This window comes from Canis aureus, chromosome 22, assembly GCF_053574225.1.
Source record: "Canis aureus isolate CA01 chromosome 22, VMU_Caureus_v.1.0, whole genome shotgun sequence".
Taxonomy (NCBI): domain Eukaryota; kingdom Metazoa; phylum Chordata; class Mammalia; order Carnivora; family Canidae; genus Canis; species Canis aureus.
In genome coordinates, this window is record NC_135632.1 from 6,649,563 (window position 1) to 6,669,962 (window position 20,400).

Below are 20,400 nucleotides of genomic sequence, written 5' to 3' on the forward strand. Positions count from 1 at the left end.
GGGAGCTTGCTAAAAATCAAATGCCCAGGCCCCATCAAATACATATCTGACGGTGGGACTCATACATCAGTAATATTTTTCAGGCATTAAAATTGTTTGACCCTTGATGATACTGGTTGGAAACCAATGCACACTGCCTCTCATTATCTATATGACTATTTAGTGAACTTTTACTATGATTACAATATGCTCTAATAAAAACATGACCCTGTTAACATAATGTCTCCATCAAAATGGAAAACAGCCTGTATGGTATGGCATGTTTTCTTTCTTTTATAAGAAAAGAGAAACTAAAAGGAAAAAAGGAAGATAAATCCAAAAGTAATAAAACTGATCACCAAAGGCAGATAAAACACAGGATGGAAAAGACACAGAGGACACATCTCTGAGTACACCTTTACGTGCAGTTGACTTGTAGAAACATGCTAGTCTAAAGCAGAGCTGAGGTGAGGAGGAGGAGAAGGGGGATCTAAACTGAATGCAAACAGAAACAAATGAAACCAATTCTATTTCAAATGAATAACATCCATTTTAAAGGAGAAAGCTCAAAAACCTTTTTAACACAATACTGTAAACCTTTAGGGAAAAAAAGAACTATAAGCAAATCTTCAACTCTTTGTCATTTTTTCCTAATGGTATAAATGTAGCAATTCTGAAAACTATTTCAGGTATAGTGCAGAATTAAGTAAATGAGTAAATGGTTGATGTTACTGGGAGCCAGAGTTCTTGCTGTGGAAGACATTATTGATAAGGAAGGGGAGAATGCAAAGAAGAACTAAGTAGAGTTATTAGAAGTGGACATATCAGTATGAACTCATGAATACACACACACACACACACTTATATGTATATAGATATATTTTTTTCCTACCTCTACGGTACTGAGCACCATAATGCCCACATCTTGGTGTCGAAGTACCATCCTCTACTAACTAGAACCAGAATTCCTTGGAGGAATGAGTAATTCCAGATTTGGAATAGGGAAAGTACAGGTAGGTTAGGAAGAAAGAAACTACAAAACTATGGGCGGTGGGCGGGGGGGGGGGCGCACATGTCAAAACAACTTAAAAGCCAGGTGACAAGGTTCCCACTGGACAAGTCTGAGATAATTTGAACATGAAAATAACTAAGGACAGTATATTATAATCCATATGGAAAACAAATAACTAAGAATAAGGGGGAAAAAATAAGGGTAGGCTTTTCTTAGAATAGAATGCAAATCATTAACTCTAAAGGAGTTGGGGGCAAAAACAATCCCCATTTTGGAACCCTCATATAAAGATTAATTTAGACAAGAATCAAAATGAATGCCATATGGGTGGTGGAGTTTGATGAGGAGCAGGATATCTGCATTATCTCAAAATGTCTCCCCGAAGACTATTTACTGATTGCAAGGAATAAAAATGGTAACTATTTCAGTGCAATCTTGAAACCATACAATGGAGGCACCTTGATCAAAATGATCGGTGCCAGTGAGGTACAAATGGACACCATGTGTCTTTAGGCATGACTGCCCTATAAGAACACAGTATTAGTTCTGTAGCATCTTGGCCAAGAATGTGTAATCTGAAGCTAATCTAAGGGAAATTTCAGACAAATTCAACATTATTGGGACAACTGACAAAACTGAATATGGCCTGTAGGTGAGAAAAAATTACTGTACCACAGTAAATGTCTTGATATTTCTTAAAGGTTTTTATTTATTGATGAGAGATAGAGAGAGAGAGAGAGAGAGAGAGAGAATGAGAGAGGCAGGCAGAGACACAGGCAGAGGGAGAAGCAGGCTCCATGCAGGGAGCCTGACATGGGACTCAATCCTGGGACTCCAGGATCACGCCCTGGGCCAAAGGCAGGTGCTAAACCACTGAGCCACCCAGGGTTCCCCAATTTCTTGATTTTTTAACATAACCATACTGCATTTGATTATTTAATAAGTAAACACTAAAGAATTAAAAAGTAAAGATTAATAATGCATGCCATCTACTCTCAAAAGCTTCAGCAAAAAATTAAAAAGTATATGCATCCACATTCACACACAAATAGAATCATAAAGCAATGTGACAAAATGTAAAAAACTGGTGAATCTGCATAAAGAGCATATATCCTAGAGTTCTTCAATATTATTGCAACTTTTCAACAAATTTGATTTCCAAATAAAGTTAGCAGAAAGGATCCCCCCATATGCAAGTTTCCAATAACACTGAGCATTTCTCTCCCAAGAACAATTATATATTCAAAGTTAAAGGCAAATTAAATCTGAAAAATACCTGTTGACAGATAGTCCTCAGTACATATCTAGCATATTCTCTTAAATTGGCAGTTTCTATGGAAATGCTTTTCCCACACGATTTTGAATTTTGTGAGGCAGTCCAGATATCATCCGCATTCCCATCACGTCGTAAACCCCTCATGGTGAAGTCATCATTCTTTAAAGAGCTGACATTGTTATTGCCAATTTTGGCATCTCCTAAATAATAGAACCACAAAAGCAAAATCACAGAAGTTCAAAATATTGCCAAATCCTTGAGAAGTAAATGAAGCAAGCCTTCGGGGATTTAAAATATGTGAACGGCATCATTATGGCACAGCCCGTTGTTCAGTGAGAGAGAGAGAAAAAAGAGAGGGGGGGGGGGGATCTAGAGAACAAATGCAAGAACCCAGAGAAGTTTCACTGGACATGGCAAAAAAGCATATTCAAGACGTATCCCTTATTTTGTTTACAGAATCAAGTACGTGTTCACTCAACTTAGAAAGGCCATTAGGAATCATTCTTCATAATTAGAGAACACTGATTCCACCAATATTTCAAGCACACATGTATTCAATATTCAAATTCATTTGACTTATAGACAAGGAAAAAATGGGTTACTCACCCTTCTAGGTGTCCCTTTTCCATTTCTTCTCTTACAATGACTTATTTTCTATCCATAGGTCAAGAGAAAAGTTTTGCCTTAGCCCACCTTACTATCAACTTCTTGACAAGAGAGATTATATCCCTGGGAATGGAAAAGGGCAATGCATACTAAGGAAGCCCTAAACATAGGGCACTCGTTGAATAACCCAAGCCTCTCACTTTCCTCTCTGTAAACATCCAAATTAGAGAACCTCAGCACATCAACCTCTCCTATACTGAGTCACATGAAACTAAGGAGAGGGCTTCCCTCATAACCAAGTGTTTGGGGACAAAATGGAGTGGAACATCTGAACAGCTGGAAATAAGAAATCTCCTCTAGCTGTGAAAGACAAAATCACTGTCATATTTTAAAAGGGAGAGAATATAATTTGGTAATAATGACTGCCAAATGACAACAGAGCCTCTCAACTTTTGCCTGTTTACCCAAGGATTGTAAATCTTGAACGAGAAAATTTCCCGGAACCAACAAATGACTTTAGATAAGGCCCACTCACTGCCCACTAGGAGTAAAATCAAGCCCAGCTCAGTGCAAAAAGCCTTATAAAACCCACAGGTCAACCAAGAAAAAGTTTTGACTCTGCTGAAAAATTTAAAAAATCATAATGGCTTAGTGAATACTTATTTATAAAATCGTAAGAGGAGGGGGGGAAAATACTTTTCAAGTATCAATATCTTATTATATATTATCAAACGTTCCTCATTAAAATGCACAATAGAAAAAGTACCAATTTTTCACCCACGAGTTTATTTAATTCAACAGAGCTCGCTGGGAGCTGAAAGATACGTCCCAAAATTTAGCACGCTTTCCCCAATTTTGGGGATACATAGTACTACTCATTCAACTATATCTACACCTGATGTTAAACTACTGCATAAATTAAAAACCGACTCCTATATATCAGTTTTATCTCCCAAATTCAAAATAGATCCTGGTGGACATGAGTTGAGAGAACACTGGTAAGGACAGGGTGAAGTAGAGAAATTAAAACTTCTGTAAAAACAAAATCAGAGAAACAAACCCCTCTGCCTAGGAAATCCTCATTCAGATTCTCATTTAGTATAGATGTTAGGATGACAGAGAAGGTATAGGAGACTGTGCCAGAAACTTCTATAACTGTGCAAGTAACAGAATAGAGAAGTGTTCTGTGACTACCTAGTCCAAGGCTCTACTGACATCCAATGACCTGATCGTGACTTCTCAGACCTAACATTCTCAATCTAACAAGAACTGAGATGAATTAAAAAAAAAAAAAAAAAAAAAAAAAAGTCAAGGAAAGCCAATCAAAGATGAAAGGTTATTACACATGGATATTAAAATACAATTCTGTGACTCCTTAAAGAGGTTGGCAAATTTTAGTTAAAACTGGACCAGTCCTCCAAATGAAGGGGCAAGGGCCTCGACGGCCCTCATCGTGCTTTCTGCCATTCAGTGTCTATCCCCTCTGCAGTCGCACTCCAAACATTAGCTTGTTGAAAAGCTACTATTTCAAAACCTGTCTAGTTTCTCTGATGGGCATTAGAGATACCACAGTTTGAAAAAAAAAATAAAATAAAAAGCAAGTCCCTAACTTCATGGTACCTACATTTATTTAAGTAGACTGACCAGCCATTTTCTTTTCAAACATGATCAGAGGAGAGAAATTTTACTTACTGAAAAGAGCATTTAATGTTGTTTGTTTAATACTATAAGCTCCTAAACTCAGAAATGAGGCACGGCCCTCCACGTGGCCCTTTCTCTATTACTGCAAGAATATTTTAGGCATTTCCAAGGGCATTTGAGATATATATAATGCATATATAATTATGTTTTCTCCAACCTTTAAACTACTGAAAAAATTACAAACCATACGTAAATATGTATATGTATATATATATATTCTCTTAAGGTGAACTTTTCTTTTTAACGTGAACTTTTAAAAATAATTTTTAAATGGAAATCCTGTTATGTTTCATCATCACCAAATAACATTCAAACAGGAGTACAAATTATAATGCTCTTTAGGACTCCTCTAAAATGATGCCTATCTACTTTCTGTTCTAATCAAAGAGAGCTCCTTCAGAACATAAGACTTTTGTTAAGTCAAGGCCAAAAGAGGGTTGCCACAGTTGGAATTAGGCAGTGTGGACTTAAGACTTACTACTCATTCAAATCCTGAACAATTTATAGAATAAAAATGTCTTAAAGTATTATACTATAAATGAACAGAAAATGCAGTACTGCTACCCCAGGAACGGATATGCCATTAAGAGTATGATGGACATCTCGGAAATTATGGATTAAACTTTTTAAAATCCTGATATCTAACATTGATTTGCCAATAATACTGACATTATTGCAATTATTACCTGATTTATGAAAAAGCTAAAGTAGAAGTTTATATACTTGTTCAGGGTCACAATAGGAGCAGAAACATTAAGATTAAAATCCAGGTTTTCTGGTGTTCTACTCCTGATATATAATAAAACAGTTCAACCTTTGGTTAGATCACCGTGGCATCTGTGTCCTTCATAAAATGTGACCTATGCCAACAAATAAAGATAAAACCAACCTGTGGGTCTGAGATCTCTATTATATCAAACAAAATATCCTGTAGTTAAAATGTCATCCAAAAATAAAAACTATTATATTTAAATTCCCTGAGAACTGTAGGTAAGGAGCAGACAATTCAAGTCCAGCTGATCTTGTACTTGGAGAAAGCCAACTAATTTTGCCAGGAGAACCAAACCAAATCAAACCAAACCATGTTGCTAATAATATGAATTAGAGTTGATCCTGAATATAAATTATTTTTCCTCTGTTTCTGGTGATTAACCACGTTTAGTGCCAGGATAGTCTTACCAAGCATCATAATCGCTTTTAAAACAGCAAACACGGCTCCCACTTCAATGCTGTTGTGAGCAGCGGCTAAGAGGTGTCTATCACAAGATGATCTTATTCCAGGGAAAGGTTTGCCTAGGAGGAGAGCAACAGCAAACTTTGAATGGTCTCATGACCGTCCCTAACAATCTTTCCTAACCATTTACAATCAGCAGAGTCTTTCACTCTTAGACTGTGTGTCCTTAACTGCCATCAGCTAGCTTTAATCGATGCTTCAAGGATTCACTAAGAAACGCTGTCAGTATTCCTTTCTTAAAATTCTCTTTTTTAATTATTAAAACAATGTCTTTGCTCCCTAGAGAGACGGATCAAAACAATAAGGACTTTCATCTACGTACGTTGGTTCTCACACACACACACACACACACACACACACACATACCCCTGTATGGAAATGACCTTTGGAAACACACTCCACTAACACTCCTAGACCTCTTACCGTCTTCCTTTTACCTTAGTAAAAGAATAAATGAATCATCCCTGCCCTAAGCTGCTATGATGTGGTTCATAACCAACATACATAGTAGATGAGAGGATCAAGCTGCCCACCAGCATGGCTCGGCCTAAGAGCAAAAGTATTTTTATTGTTTATTAACTCCTGATTTGAGTTTCTCAATACATCCTGATATTGCATAAATCAAAGGTGCTGACGGCCCTCTCAGGGGCATTACTGCATTCCTTCCTCACCTGCAAAAGCAAGCTCAACCCAAATCAGGAAGGAAATGACAAAATGGACAGCCTACTTGGTCATTTTAGAATCTCTACCTCCAAATGAAAACGTAATCAGAGGTTTTTCAGCTGTCAGCTCACCGGTTGCTTGAGGTAATAAGCAGGCCTGGGGAGCTCGGAAGAGATGAAGCAGGAGTCGGCATGTCATTCTCGCCCCAGGCTCAGCATCTGCATCTCCACAAGCTAGGAAAGATTTTAAGAGCAAGTTTTCTAATTTATTCAAGGATAGGTCTTCAGGTTTCCCATTAAGCTAACTTATCTGGACTAATTTAAATGTAAATGCTCCTTACTTTAAGAAGTTAAGGAACTACACTATGCTTTTTCTGCTTTTTCGAGAAACCAGAGTGCTTCCGTAAAAACCACCTTTTCCATAGGGATCCATTTGACTTTGTATAGAACTACACTGACCATTCTCAGACCTTTACCTCAACGTCACACCACTGGCTGATGCATGGACCCTGAAACAGTATGTTTATTGTTGTACTAGCTAGAAACCACCCCCAGACAACCATCAAATCACAAGGGCCATTCTGGATGTGCCGTACCTGCTGCTAGGAGAGAAGGAAGCGCGACGTGCTGCACGACGTCCTCCAGGGAGAAACACTGTCGTGCTATCAGAATAGCAATGAAAGTAGCTAATGAATCATGGAATGAAAGGTCACTCACCTTCAAGAAAAACATTGACACGTTTTAATACCTAACACCCTTTCAAGTAACATCCAAGATTAATATCTAAGTGAATGTAGGCAATACCAGTAAGATCTAAAATCCCAAAATGAACCAATAGAGTGAAATGAGAATACATCAGGTTCATGATCCTGTAAGGACTATTTCTACTTTGTAAGACAAAGAATGAGGATTACCTAATTCCTAACCTAACAGGAGATACTGAGTTTTCTCTAGAGTATGTATAATCGAACAAAACAAAAACAAAAATCAAGAAATTCCTAAAAGACGTAGTGCAAATAAAACTTCTTAGCAGAATATGGCATCATTTGTCATTGAAGGGTAAGATCATTAGGGAGCAAAGGAAAAACATGGTAGCTCCTCTAAATAAATAATAAGCCTCATTAAGGTTTTAGAGTTCTTTTCAAGGATAATTATTAATGATTCTATAGCGTAATTGAATTAGTTTTAACAACTCGAAAAATTTCCAACTGACCTCTAACCTTGAGAGAAAGAGAAAGGGAAAAAATGTGAAAAAAAGAAGAGAAGGAAAATTAATTCATTCCCAACGAAAACTCTACCAATACAGACCTCACAAGACTCTGGAAGAGAACAGTAATAAAAAAAATACTCATAACAGCAGCCTACATATTAAGTTGTACTATATGCCAATAACTGTGGTTAGTGATTTACAAAAACCACCTCATTTAACAGCACGCCACCATGAGGCTCACACTACTATGAATCCCGATTTTGCAGATGAAGGAGCGAAGCAAAGGGAAAGTAGAACAGAAAACAACCGAGACGTTAAGGAATGATGTTAAAGATAAAAACTGGGATCTCACCTGACTGGGAAACCAGGTCACTGGTATCAGTTTTTATATATATATAAAACTTTGGGTACCTAAGAGAATGCAGTAGAATTCTCTATCCTGAGATACCAGAACTAGAAAGTAAACCTCTAACTGGAAGGTGGTTTTTAAAATGCATAAACATCTTCTACACAGAAGACACATTAACACAAAACACAATCACCCCAAGAAGCGATAGGAAAAAACAGACAATCGTGACAGAGTTTTAAGAAACAGACACATCATGGATATACGTAAAGGAAAATCAGTGATGTATCCTGGGTATCTCTTTATCAAGTTCCAGACACGATCACTAAAAAGACTGAACATGCCAATGAATGTGGGCCAGGACATTCTGAGGCAACACAGTAAAACCTGTATTCATAGAATGCACCTTGATCTTTAAAAACCAAACTGGTTCTCTGCAAAACGTAGACTGCCTTAGGCAAATTATGTCTTTTACCATGAGGAGCCCGAGGCGCTTGGTAAACAGTGTGAAAGGACAACCCTGAAGAGGCTGTATGTAAGAAATCTCAGCTAAGAAACAGGGAAACGCTTGGCATCTCTGCTGTAGATTAAGCTATTGTATATATTTCAATTTTTTTTTCTTTTATTTAATCCTTGGCAACTGCAATCTCGTTTATTGCTTTTGGGCAGAAAAAGAAAAATATCTTCTATCTCAGGTAAGGGTTAAGTCAATTAAAAAGAATTACTAACTATTTAATTGCACAGATGAGTTTTTACATGAAAAAGAAAACTTACATCCACAGTGCAAAGCACATCATTAAACCCCCACACATGATTTGAAGAACAACAAAGAGCCTTCAGAACTCCCAGCCATTCCGAACTAAGAACAGTGCAGCAAGCTGTCAGCTCTGAGGAGAAATTGGCAATGTCGTTGATCCTAGGAAGAAGAAAAAGAAAATAGTAAAAAGTAACAAGAGAGAAATAGAACTTAATGAACACATACCTTACTACCATCAAACAAGCCATTCATTTCTAAGATTCAAAGATTTAATAAATACCCACTTGTTAAATAACCAAGTAGAAACCTGGAACCAAAGATAAAAGTAACTGGCTTCAAAGGTTTTCTAATATTTAGTTTGTTGAGCAAAATCAGTACAGATGCCAATTACCATATTTTTGTTCTGAGAACAAACCTGACTTACAAATTTACATTTTTAGAGGCATCAAAAAAAAAAATTACAGACACAATGTAATTTAGGTAGGCCAAAAGAGAGTGTTCTTAAAAAAAAAAAAAAAAAAAGAAAGAAAACAAAACCCTCCATTTTTAATTTTATTGATTGATTGAACATGAGCAGGGGGAGGGGCAGGCAGAGAGGGAGGGAGAGAAGCAGGATCCATGCTGAGCCCCGACCCAACACAGGGCTCGATCTCAGCACCTGAAACCATGACCTGAGCCAAAATCAAGTCAGAGGCCAAATCAACTGAGCCACCCAGATGCCCCCAATCTAAGTCTTTTTTATTTGTGCTTGAATAAAAACATTACGTATTATATACGTTTTTAGGAATAGATCGGTAACCCAGAGTTTACATCAAAAGCACAAAAGCATCTCATGCCAGAGCAATCCAGCCAGGATGGCCTGTCAGGCAAAGGAAGTCACAATATAGAGCAGAAAGAAATTCTGGAATAAATTGGGGGGGGGGGGGGGGACAAAAAGCAGACAACATCCAAACGTCAGCCCAGGCAATCGCCAACGACAAGGCAACGAGTGGGAGTGGGTTGTTCGATGTGAATTCCAGGTAAGCCAGCTCACCTTCCCGCATCCTGGTGGCCCATACATACATTCATGAGCGTGTTACAGACGAAGCTGTAGCGATTGGCCGCGTTGTCACTGAGGATCTTGCCCAGCATTGAGTAATTGATGCTACGAGCTGAAGGATTCTCAATGAAATCCATCATGAAGTCCGGATCCCATCTCAAGTTAGAATTTGCAGGCATCACATTATTATATATGGTTTGCTTAACTTTTGAACAGGCACTACTGAGGTTACAAGGAGAAGAGTTAAAACAAAACAAAACTAGAATAACTGGAAAGCAATTTCATTTAAGGGCAGACTCAATGGCAGCAACTGTAATGCATCCCGAGAGAAGAGTCCCCCCCCCTTAGGAGGTTTTCAGGCCAACTTAATGTTCGGGGCAATTCAGGTCTGGCAGACAGGACCAAAGCCACCCACCACCCCACAGCAGTTCTGGCCCTCTCTGCTCTCTTTCTCAGCAGACAACTTCTATGAAACGGTGTCGACGGTCCCCGAAGGAGGCCAGCTCGCAATCTGCAGTATGACTCATTCAAAATGATGAGCGTGTCAGTCCCCAGGGCTTTTAAACATCTCCCCCTTTTTTCTGCCCTAACTCTTGCCCCATTTTCTACTTCACTTTTCACTCATTCTCCTTCAGCAATAGTTCTTAATTCATTTCACTTTCTCATTAAAAATGAAACAAAAACAAACTTTGCTCTTTGCTGGTTCTCTCCACCTCCCCACACCCTGAGTGTCATTTTAATGAATCAGACTTCAGCAAATAGTAAAGCACTGTCGGTTTTCCTCCCTATTTCTACCAATCTATGTCTCTCAGAAACCAGAAGTCTACCTGACTTTCCCAATTGTTACAAGATTCACAAAAGTGCCCTCACTTTTCTTTCAGTCTGGAGACTTCTCTCCAGTTGACTCTGACACCTCCAGCCTACGATGCATAATTTTTCTGAATTCTGTGGCTTATGGTGAAGTCTCCTTACGCTTCATTTCTAGGCTTCCTGTTCCATTTATTACACTCTTTCCAGATGCGCTTCTGAGCTTTAATAAAACATTAGCTGCTTTCTAGGTCACTCTCAAATTCTTACCCCTCTCTGTTGCAGACATATATGAAACAAAGGCAACAACTCAGACATTTTCCTTCTGAGATTGCCTGTACCTGAAAAACCTGGCAGAGTAATAAAAGCAACACACACTTTGAGGCCAGGAGGACTTATATATGAATCTAAGCTCCATTATTCATTAACTTACGATGAGAAATAGTCACTTGTTGATGGGAACAGTCATTTCTACTTCCTGCGACTGCAGGGGAGGCTTAAAAAAGATCTTGATGGAAAGAACTGTGTGCAGCCCTGGGTACACAGTGCAAGATGTGACCCCTGCTCTATTTCCCCACGTACTCCTCTTGCACAATGTTACAGATGCTCCTTGAGATCTAATTATTCAAACTGTTTAATTAGCACACTGATAGGATTCTCCTGAGCAGCTAGCTTTTATTTGGCCATTCTTCTTAGTCCCAATCCACAAATAATGCCTGACCTCAGGGCTTCCTGAGAGCCACACTGGTTTACTGGATCTTTAACTGAGGAAACGTTAAGTCAGAGCCACTCCCTGTGATGCGACACTGTGCTGACCCTCAGCTCCCTGTTGGTCTCCTAAACCCCCATACACCCAGGGTACCTTACTCACATTCACTTAGGTTACAATTTGCACTACCCTACGGGAGCACTAGGGGTCAAACAGGCTACCGGGACTTTCTTGGGAAGTTCACTCTTCGGGTATTGCAAGAACCAAATCATGTATGAGAAAGCGCTGTGAAAACCATAAACTGAAAATGAAGCTGTTTGTAAAGTAAGGATGTAGGGTACTATGCTTATTGCATCATTTTGCAAAAAGAGGTTTCCTAAGACCCACTCAAATGTTTTACAGAAGATTATTTGGAAATCTAGGCATTTCATGATGACCTACCCTCCCATTCTTTTCCCCTTTCGATACCATTAAAGATATCCTGGCTTTTTCTTTTGGATTTATCTTTCATTTAGCAGGTTTTTGCTAGAAGCCAAATGCTCTTCAAGGTACAGGATATGGCAGTAAAGTAAAGCAAAGCAAAGTTCCTCCTTTCACAAAGTTTACATTCTAGGAGGAAGCTAGACCATAAATCCACATGTAATTCACCCAGGGGTAGTAAGTATTAAGGTTCAGGGAATGACAGAGAGTAGGGGGAAGAGGATGCTATTTAAAACAGGTGGGCAGGGAGGTAGAGGTACATGCCCGTGAATGCACTGTGTGCATGGACATGTAAGTGAGAGAGGGGAAAGATCACCAGCGGGGTAGCAGCCAGTGCAAAAGCCCCAAGATGGGAGTGTGCTTACAGCATGTGAAGACCAGGAAGGAGGTCGATGTGGTCAGAGTGGAGTAAACAAAGGGGAAGAGAGAGAAGAGGAGACTGGATTCAGTGGATCCTGAAGGCTAGGTTAGGACTCTGAATTTTATTCTGTGTAGATAAGAAGCCACTAGAAAACGTCAAGGTATTCTTGTTTTAAAATGATGACTTGAGTAGATATGCCGACAATATGCTAAGGAAGTCAGGCTACAAGCAGAGAAACCAGGTAGGACTCTGCAATAGTCCAACCAAGGGATGGAGGGACGGTGGTGGTAACAAAGCAAGGACTAGCAGTCACACTCGACACAAACCTCATAGAAGACAAAGCTCATAGAATTTACAAATACCCGTAACTGATAGTTCTTTCCTTACTTCTTTCTAGATGACAAATGTACTTTGCAGCTATTAGCGTACCCCTTCCTACCACCGCCTACAATTAATAATCAAAATTTCCTCAAAATAACATTCAATAAATATGCGCTTTCCAGCTCCTGACTACTTGTGGGGGTAGAGCAAGCGCTAACATGCAGAGAACGACACCCACTCAGGGACACCCTCTGAAATAGGATGGTCAAGGAAGCAGAGAAGCAAAGGTGGTGAGAAAGTAAGGATGCAAACAGCAGGGAAACCACATTCCAAGTGAGGTACTACCCAAGTGCAAAAGGCAGAAAGTTCCTCAAGTGTATCTCAGAATTGCAATCATAGCTAAATGTGCATAAATATTTAGTAATAGGAGATTAAAGGAACAATGAAAGATAATTCAGTATGAACTCTGGCAGATGTGATCATGATTAATTTTCATTATTAAAAAGGATGACAATGTTGGGTGGGTTACTACCAAATACAGGCATGATCCTATTCCTGTTGATTTTCTTCTACCCACCTGAAGAGGTCTCCAAATTTACTTCTGAGGTGGCTACATGACACATAGAGATCATAGAGGTAGGCTAAGATGCATCTCTCGGGAGAGGAACATTCTGAGGGGTTCACAACATGCTTTACCACACCACACAACCTGAGGAGAAAAATATATGAAGAAATCAGACACATACATATTTTGCTAATACAAATGTTACTGTTTGACTCTTTTAGAGTGAGAATACGTCCATGTGTTTGTTACTTGGGTAAGAAAAAAGGTATCAGGTTTTTGATAATGATGATTATAGCAATAAATGATTGCACAAAATATCGTTTTTCTGCTAGGATTCTGAAATAATAGATTTTAAAAAAGATTTCGGAAATACCACTAACAATAAGAAATGAAAGAAATTTCTCCAGGGAGAAGGTATGTATGGAAGAATCCATCAGTTAAGTTGCTGTGACTAGAACACAAGAAAAAAGTTATAGCAGAGAATCTCTCTTCAGTAAACATTCATAAATTCAGGCTCTTTGCAAAGATTCTTAAGTCCACTCCTTTGAGAAAGAAAAAGTCTCTAAATCAGTAAATCTGCGAAATTCATTTTCAGGACCGTGAGCTGGTTCTGACAAAAACTCGAGGAACTCGTGACTTGAGGTTACATTCTCCTGGTTTATCCAAACTAGAAACAAATTTTACCTCACCTTATGGAAAAAATTAAAACCCTTTCCTTTTAGTGACATTCTCTAGAAGGCTTTCAACAAATTAGTACCATTACTATGCCCAAAGGGACCATCCTTCTGGCATGGGGAAAAGGGTACAGAGATGGAATAGTAATGGCATTTATTTGTTGAAAGCCTTTTAGAGAATGTCACTAAAGGAAAGGGTTTTAATTTTTCCACACAAAACTTCATATAACACACCAGGAAACACTAGTGGCCCATCCACGTATTTGTAAGCCTGACTCCACTATTACTATCTTGTATTCTGTTATAGGGCTCAGTAATACCACCAGAGTAATCGATGACTCAGATTATTAAAGCGTTTAGGGCTTTTGAAATCATCTGATTCACCTTCCTTGTTTAATAAAGAAGGCGCTGAGGCTCAGACAGGCGAAGTAACTTGCCCAAAGGCAAAAAGCAAGTTCATAGCACATCCAAGAGGAGAGCTGAGGTCTCCAGACTTCCAACCCACAGCTCTCTGGACTATTCAGTGGATGCAGAAGCCAGAGAGAGCCCTAGGCTGTCAAGGCCTGGAAGGCCTTGACAACAATCACAAATGCCAGACAGAGGTGGAACCCAGGAAACTGGAAAGAAATGACAATGTCACATCCCAAACCCTGTGAACCGGTAACGGCAGACAGAGCCACCAGACAACTGATAACAGCTGTCAGTTACAACTAAAGTCTCTTGTAATTAAGGAGAGGATTTGATCTGTTAACTATACTAACAAAAAATCCAGACATCTTCCAAAAAGCAAGAAATTTGACTGTGATAAAAGTAAACAAACATTTAATGAGAGTCTGGAAGGCATCCATAGTATAGTAGTCAGTGTTTCCTTGATTTTCTTCACTTGTTAGCAATAAGAAAAACATTGAGATCCAGTATATGCATATCAGGAAAGAGCTTTAGGGAAAACATTTATCCTTAGTATGAATAATAAAACAAAAATATATTATCAAATATGATTTCATGAACATTGAATAGATAACGTGACATTGAAAATGTCCAAGTAAATTTCAAAGTAACAAAAATAAAATTTGCCAAAACCTGTAATAATATTCATTTCGTGACTAACTAATGGGTTTCCATTAGTTTATAGTTTTAGTTTTAAAAGCATACTATAAATCAAGGGGCATGAATGCGCTCTTACTTAGAATGACTTTTAGCAATCTGGGAGATTTACCAGCCATGTGATGTTAAGTACATCACTTCACCAAACACTTCCTTTAAAAGGCCCGAGTCTCAGTTTCTCAATTTGTAAATGGTACTAATCATTCAATTTTATAGGGTAGCTGAGGGCTATTAGGCGGCCATATAATTCTAAAATGTTTATTTTGAAACTTTTAAAAATATCTGAGATGTCTGAGAATTCATTTGATAGTGAGCATGTACTATTAACTGCTGCAGCATTTTCTTTTTCCCCAAAAGGCTTCTGTTAAATGGATGGCAGTCTAGGATAGATTATAAATTGACTGCATGGGCAAGAGAACCAAAGAAATAAATAAATAAAAAGTACCGTGGAAATAAAGAACCCCATGCTTCTTTTAAGTCCAGGAAGAAAAAGGGCAGAAAAAGAAAAAGAAGTGTTTTGTTGTTGTTGTTTTTAATATATATGAAGTCCTAGAGCAAGGAGTCTGCAGTAGACAAAAAGGCGGCGGCTCCCTACAGGTGTTTTGTCTCTACATTTCTCTCATCCCTGTAACCTCAGCTTCTAATGGGGATGATGATGATATGGGGGCTTGGTCCAATTCATGTGACAGTAAAGAAAACTTCACCTTACAGTTCAAAACAAACGAAAAAACAGACTAAGAAGCAAAAAAAGTCATTTGTTCTGAATTAACATTTGTCAAGTTGTATTTAGTTTCTGAAAGAAATGAAATAGAAGAAGGAAATAGAGAAAATAATGCGTGCAAAGCTCATTTGCTCTTGACAATAAACTGAAATTACATCAACAGAGCAGCCGCCACGTAGTCATCGTTCACAGTAAGCCATGCTTCATTCGGGGAAGCAAACGATGCAGTGCTGCGAGGGACTGGCTTCTCCTCAAGGAAACGAGGGGCAGGAAAAGGAGGCAGGAAAGAATCATACTCGATTACGAGAACATACTTCTCATGCTTACGACTCCTGTGATAAACGTTTTCTAACCAAAGTGGTCCTTTTTTTTTTTTTTTTTTTTTAAGATTTTATTTATTCATTCATGAGACGGGGAGTCGGGGGGGCAGAGATGCAGGCAGAGGGAGAAGCAGGCTCCATGCAGGGAGCCCAACGTGGGACTCAATCCTGGGTCTCCAGGATCACACCCTGGGCTGAAGGCAGCCCTAAACCGCTGAGCCACCCAGGGATCCCACCAAAGTGGTCTTTAACTCTATCTTTTAAGTTGAAACAAACACCTGTACTATTTTCCCTCATAAAACCACTAGGATATTTGATCACAAATTATACACAGAAGACAATCATGCGAGAAACAGTAACGATATTCTATATACCGACCCTTCAAACACCTGGGCTGTCTGATCAGGATTCAGGATGAGACAACTGTGGTATCGTCTGAGAACAGCCACGATGCACACACACAGTCCCGTTGTGTAACTTCCCGCCAGGCTGGAGGATTTCAGGAGCAGTTCGGCCTCCACAACACTCAGTTCGTTTAGCAGCTACAATGGGAGAAGAGAATGAATAAAAATGTAGCTGCCAAAATGAATAGGAAAAACATTTAATTTCACAAATCATGGACATATTGAGTCATTCTAATACCGTCTTATCTCACTTATTATCCTGTCCCAGGACCATGTGCACACACAACTACAGAGTGAGAAAATAATCCCCAGGGAATCAAACTGGCTTTTATTGTTAATCCATTTTTTAAAAAAGATTTTATTTATTTATTCATGAGAGACACAGAGAGAGAGAGATAGAGAGAGAGAGAGAGAGGCAGAGACACAGGCAGAGGGAGAAGCAGGCTCCATTCCATGCAAGGAGCCTGACGTGGGACTCGATCCTGGGTCTCCAGGATCAGGCCCTGGGTGGAAGGCAGGCGCTAAACCACTGAGCCACCTGGGCTGCCCTTATTGTTCTTTTACCAAATGCTACAGTTTTTCTTCTGCCTAGACATTGTGGACATACAATCAGGAAGTATCCAACATTGAAACAGCTACTAAGACTTGATGGCAGCTCAAAGTTCTAGACCAGATCATTTCAGAGAACATCACACCTCTCACTTTTTCTTCTCTTTTCTCTTCTTTTTAAGGAAACAGAAGTTACTTATCATTATTTTCTTGTGGTTAACAAAACAGTTCCAATAAGCAATAGAAAACAAGTTTTGTTTCTATTCACTAAAAACAAGATAATAAATAAACTCAAGGATTTGTTCAAGCAATTTAATGGGACAAATCAAATTATAGAGGTTTTTTGTTTGCTCTTAAACTAAAATACACTCTACAATAAATAGTACATAAACTTTCACCTTTCCTTTTTTTTTTTTACAGCTTTTATTTATTTATTTATGAGAGACATAGAAAGAGAGTCAGAAACGAAGGCAGAGGGAGAAACAGGCTCCCTGCAGGGAGCCCGATATGCGATTCGATCTCAGAACTCCAGGATCACGATCTGAGCCAAAGGCAGGCATTCAACCACTGAGCCACCTGGGCGTCCATAAACTTTCACCTTTCCCTAAGGAAAACAACAAAAGATGAAAACCTCACATTTTGGGGATCCCTGGGTGGCTCAGGGGTTTAGCGCTTGCCTTTGGCCCAAGGCGCGATCCTGGAGTCCTGGGATGGAGTCCCACGTCAGGCTCCCGGCATGGAGCCTGCTTCTCCCTCTGCCTGTGTCTCTGCCTCTCTCTCTCTCTCTCTCTGTCTATCATCAATCAATCAATCAATCTTTTTTTTAAGAAAAAAAGAAAGAAAACCTCACATTTTAAAATGTCTGTTATATATATTTTAGCACCAATTGTAATTACTTAATTGAAAATCATGAAAACAGCTGCAATTAAAATACTAGCCAAATACTGTTGATTCAGAATGTCTCAATTTTGCAAAAATGCACTGGGCTGCTCGTTTTAAATTGTCTGATGCCTAATAGGTTTGCTTTTCTAAAAAATGAGAGGATACAGGGTCTCTCTGATACCTGTATTGCGAAGTCAATTAGTCCATTGATGTTCAGCGCTGGCTCCATTAGATCAAAGATAAGCTGAATATGGTGAGCCAAAGGGAGATGATAGGATGTTCCTGAAGCAAAGCTCGTGATTTGTTCCAGCACATTGTTGGAGATCTGGGCAACGAAAAACAAACAAAAGTGAACATAATTATAAGATCAATATTCAAACTTATTTTTTTAAGCAAGAAATTTGAATTTACATATTCTACTTGGAAGAAAGTTAAAACATATTTCCACAAACGAAAAGTAGGTACAAATCCGACAACTTCCTTAATGCAACTATAATTTAAAGAAATAAGCCAAGTTGTCATTAAGATCTTAACCCAACTATCCTAAAGGTAGAACTACAAATGCTAAGTAATTTTCAGATAACATCTCATTATCAATGGACTTGTAAAACAACACAGATCTGGGGTTTTTTTTTTCCTCACTTAGATAGTATTTTATTTTAGTCATCAACAGATTTCTCCCTTATCCATAGCAATGTAAGACCAAAATGTATTAACAGAAGTATTGCATTAGGGAATATTTGATACATTATTGATCTATTATCATAGAGCAAAAATATTTTTAAGTAAAATTAGTTTCTCTGAAGAAGACAACCTGACACTTAAAGTGAACTAACTCAATAGCTTGAGAGGACTCCAAACATGTTTTAAAACCGTTTCTATAAAACAAAATAAGGCCAAACACATATACTTTATGAAAGAAATTTTTACGTAACTATGAATATCCCAAATGCATAACACACAGCTTTAAGCAGCTACCTGAGATGTCACTTGATGCTGATCAAAATATGAAAGGAGCTGAAGTTTTGTGAACACAGTCTCCAGTGTTGGAAATGCTTCCTGTTTGTTCTTCCTGGCTTTTTGTCCTTCGTCTCCAACTAGACATACAGTAGATACATTACTTTCCATTTAATAGAAGCTCTTGACTTTTTCAGTGGATACTTTCTATTGAAGTATAACATATAAGGAGCAGTGCACACAAGCTATGAATTGCTACAAAGCAAATATACTCACATAATGAGACTGGAATGACCAGATTACGCACCAGTTACCTACATATCCTCCTAAACACCTCTCTGCCCCAGGAGATGGAGATCCTGACCTCTAAAGGCTTTGATTATTAGTATTACGCACTTTGGAACCACATGAGAGATACTTTTTACGTCTGGCAGCTTTCGTTCAACCATAACCTTCTGAGTTTGATCTACATCATTGAGACAATTTTAACTTATTCGAAATATCAGTAATTCCCATTCATGGGTAATATACTACTGTGTCAAAAAACCACCCTGTATTTATTTATTCTGAGTAGTTTCCAGATTTAGACTATTTACGGGAAGTGTCTCTATACACATTTCTCACTAAGTCTTAAAATACGATGCTAACGATGAAAGGGGCAGTGGGGGGTCGGGGGGGAATCACCCAGGATCACAGAAACTTCCCTGGCATCTTGTTAGGACATTCACCATGATATGTCTCCCAAACAGTTTAATATGTATAAAAGGAAATTTAATTTTAAACTTTTTTTAGGAGTAGCAAGGAATTAAAGCTCTCCGCGTAATGGGAAAGTGCCACGTGTGTCAATTTCGCATAAGGAAGTTTAAAGAGAATTAAAAAAAAAATTATAAACACTACCTAACCCCAGGAGGATTCTCGTTTTTCTTAACAGTTCTAAGGCTAAGATCCAAAAAGAATCAGATCCTGACTTAAATATTCTTAAATATATGGATTTAAAAAGACAAACCTAAAAAAAAATACCAGAAAGATTGGATTTTATGATATCTAAGATCATTTCTAACACTATGATTCTTAATAGTCAAAGGCTACTGAGTTGGGAGCTTCATCACCCATGTCTTCTTATTTGGGAAAGTTTACTTTCAGAGAACAAAGGTCACTTTACAAATTTTGTTTTCCCTATTAAAGACACAACTATTTCACTGAAGGCAAAGAGATTTTGCTGAAGGCAAATGTAATGATTTTAGAAAATAATACTAGAAGAGATTTTCTTTCTGCACACACACCAGGGTGCTTGATTTCCTAAAGCAGAATAGAGTAAATAGAATTAAAAGGTGAAGCAGAGTAAATAGAATAAAAAGGTGAAGAGTAACAGAAGGTACAAGACTGTGCCACTTTAACACCAAATCTAATGCATAGAGTAAGAACTAAGAAGTTCATTAAACCTACTTTTTTTCCATATCTATTCTCAAATTAAGTGTGGTCCCCTGCCTTCTATATAGCTGCTCACATGTAATAAGCATGCTTAAAATATCCAAATTCTGAATTTTTCATTTACTAATATCATTGATCCAAAGCTCAATCAAAACTCACATCAATGGTCTTGGGTACAATATATTGTAAAAGCGAAGATGACGTACTTAGTCCTTCCTGGGACCAACACACATAAACAAAAATAACACACTTGAGGAAGTACAGCCAGCATGAGAATTCACAAATGCATTTTT

The 20,400-nt window shown here is 38.3% G+C and overlaps 2 protein-coding genes across 9 annotated transcripts in view; one reads left to right on the forward strand and one right to left on the reverse strand.

The window, feature by feature from the left end:
- MED12L (mediator complex subunit 12L) overlaps window positions 1-20,400 on the reverse strand; it is a 323,065-nt gene that overhangs the window by 57,528 nt on the left and 245,137 nt on the right. For 6 of the 7 annotated variants that reach the window (XR_013360938.1, XM_077864687.1, XM_077864692.1 and 3 more), the window contains 10 exons: window positions 18,698-18,816; window positions 17,901-18,044; window positions 16,263-16,426; window positions 13,078-13,209; window positions 9,817-10,044; window positions 8,801-8,942; window positions 7,067-7,187; window positions 6,603-6,704; window positions 5,754-5,867; window positions 2,268-2,467 (listed from right to left, as the gene is read on the reverse strand). Coding sequence is in view for 6 of the 7 variants with exons in the window: in XM_077864687.1 (XP_077720813.1) it covers window positions 2,268-2,467; window positions 5,754-5,867; window positions 6,603-6,704; window positions 7,067-7,187; window positions 8,801-8,942; window positions 9,817-10,044; window positions 13,078-13,209; window positions 16,263-16,426; window positions 17,901-18,044; window positions 18,698-18,816 (1,466 nt within the window). In the remaining variant the exon portion in view is untranslated. The remainder of the gene's footprint in view (window positions 1-2,267; window positions 2,468-5,753; window positions 5,868-6,602; window positions 6,705-7,066; window positions 7,188-8,800; window positions 8,943-9,816; window positions 10,045-13,077; window positions 13,210-16,262; window positions 16,427-17,900; window positions 18,045-18,697; window positions 18,817-20,400) is intronic. The other variant, XM_077864688.1, reaches the window with a different exon arrangement.
- Window positions 1-20,400, forward strand: part of P2RY12 (purinergic receptor P2Y12) — a 47,139-nt gene that overhangs the window by 9,904 nt on the left and 16,835 nt on the right. The gene's annotated exons all lie outside the window — the stretch shown is intronic.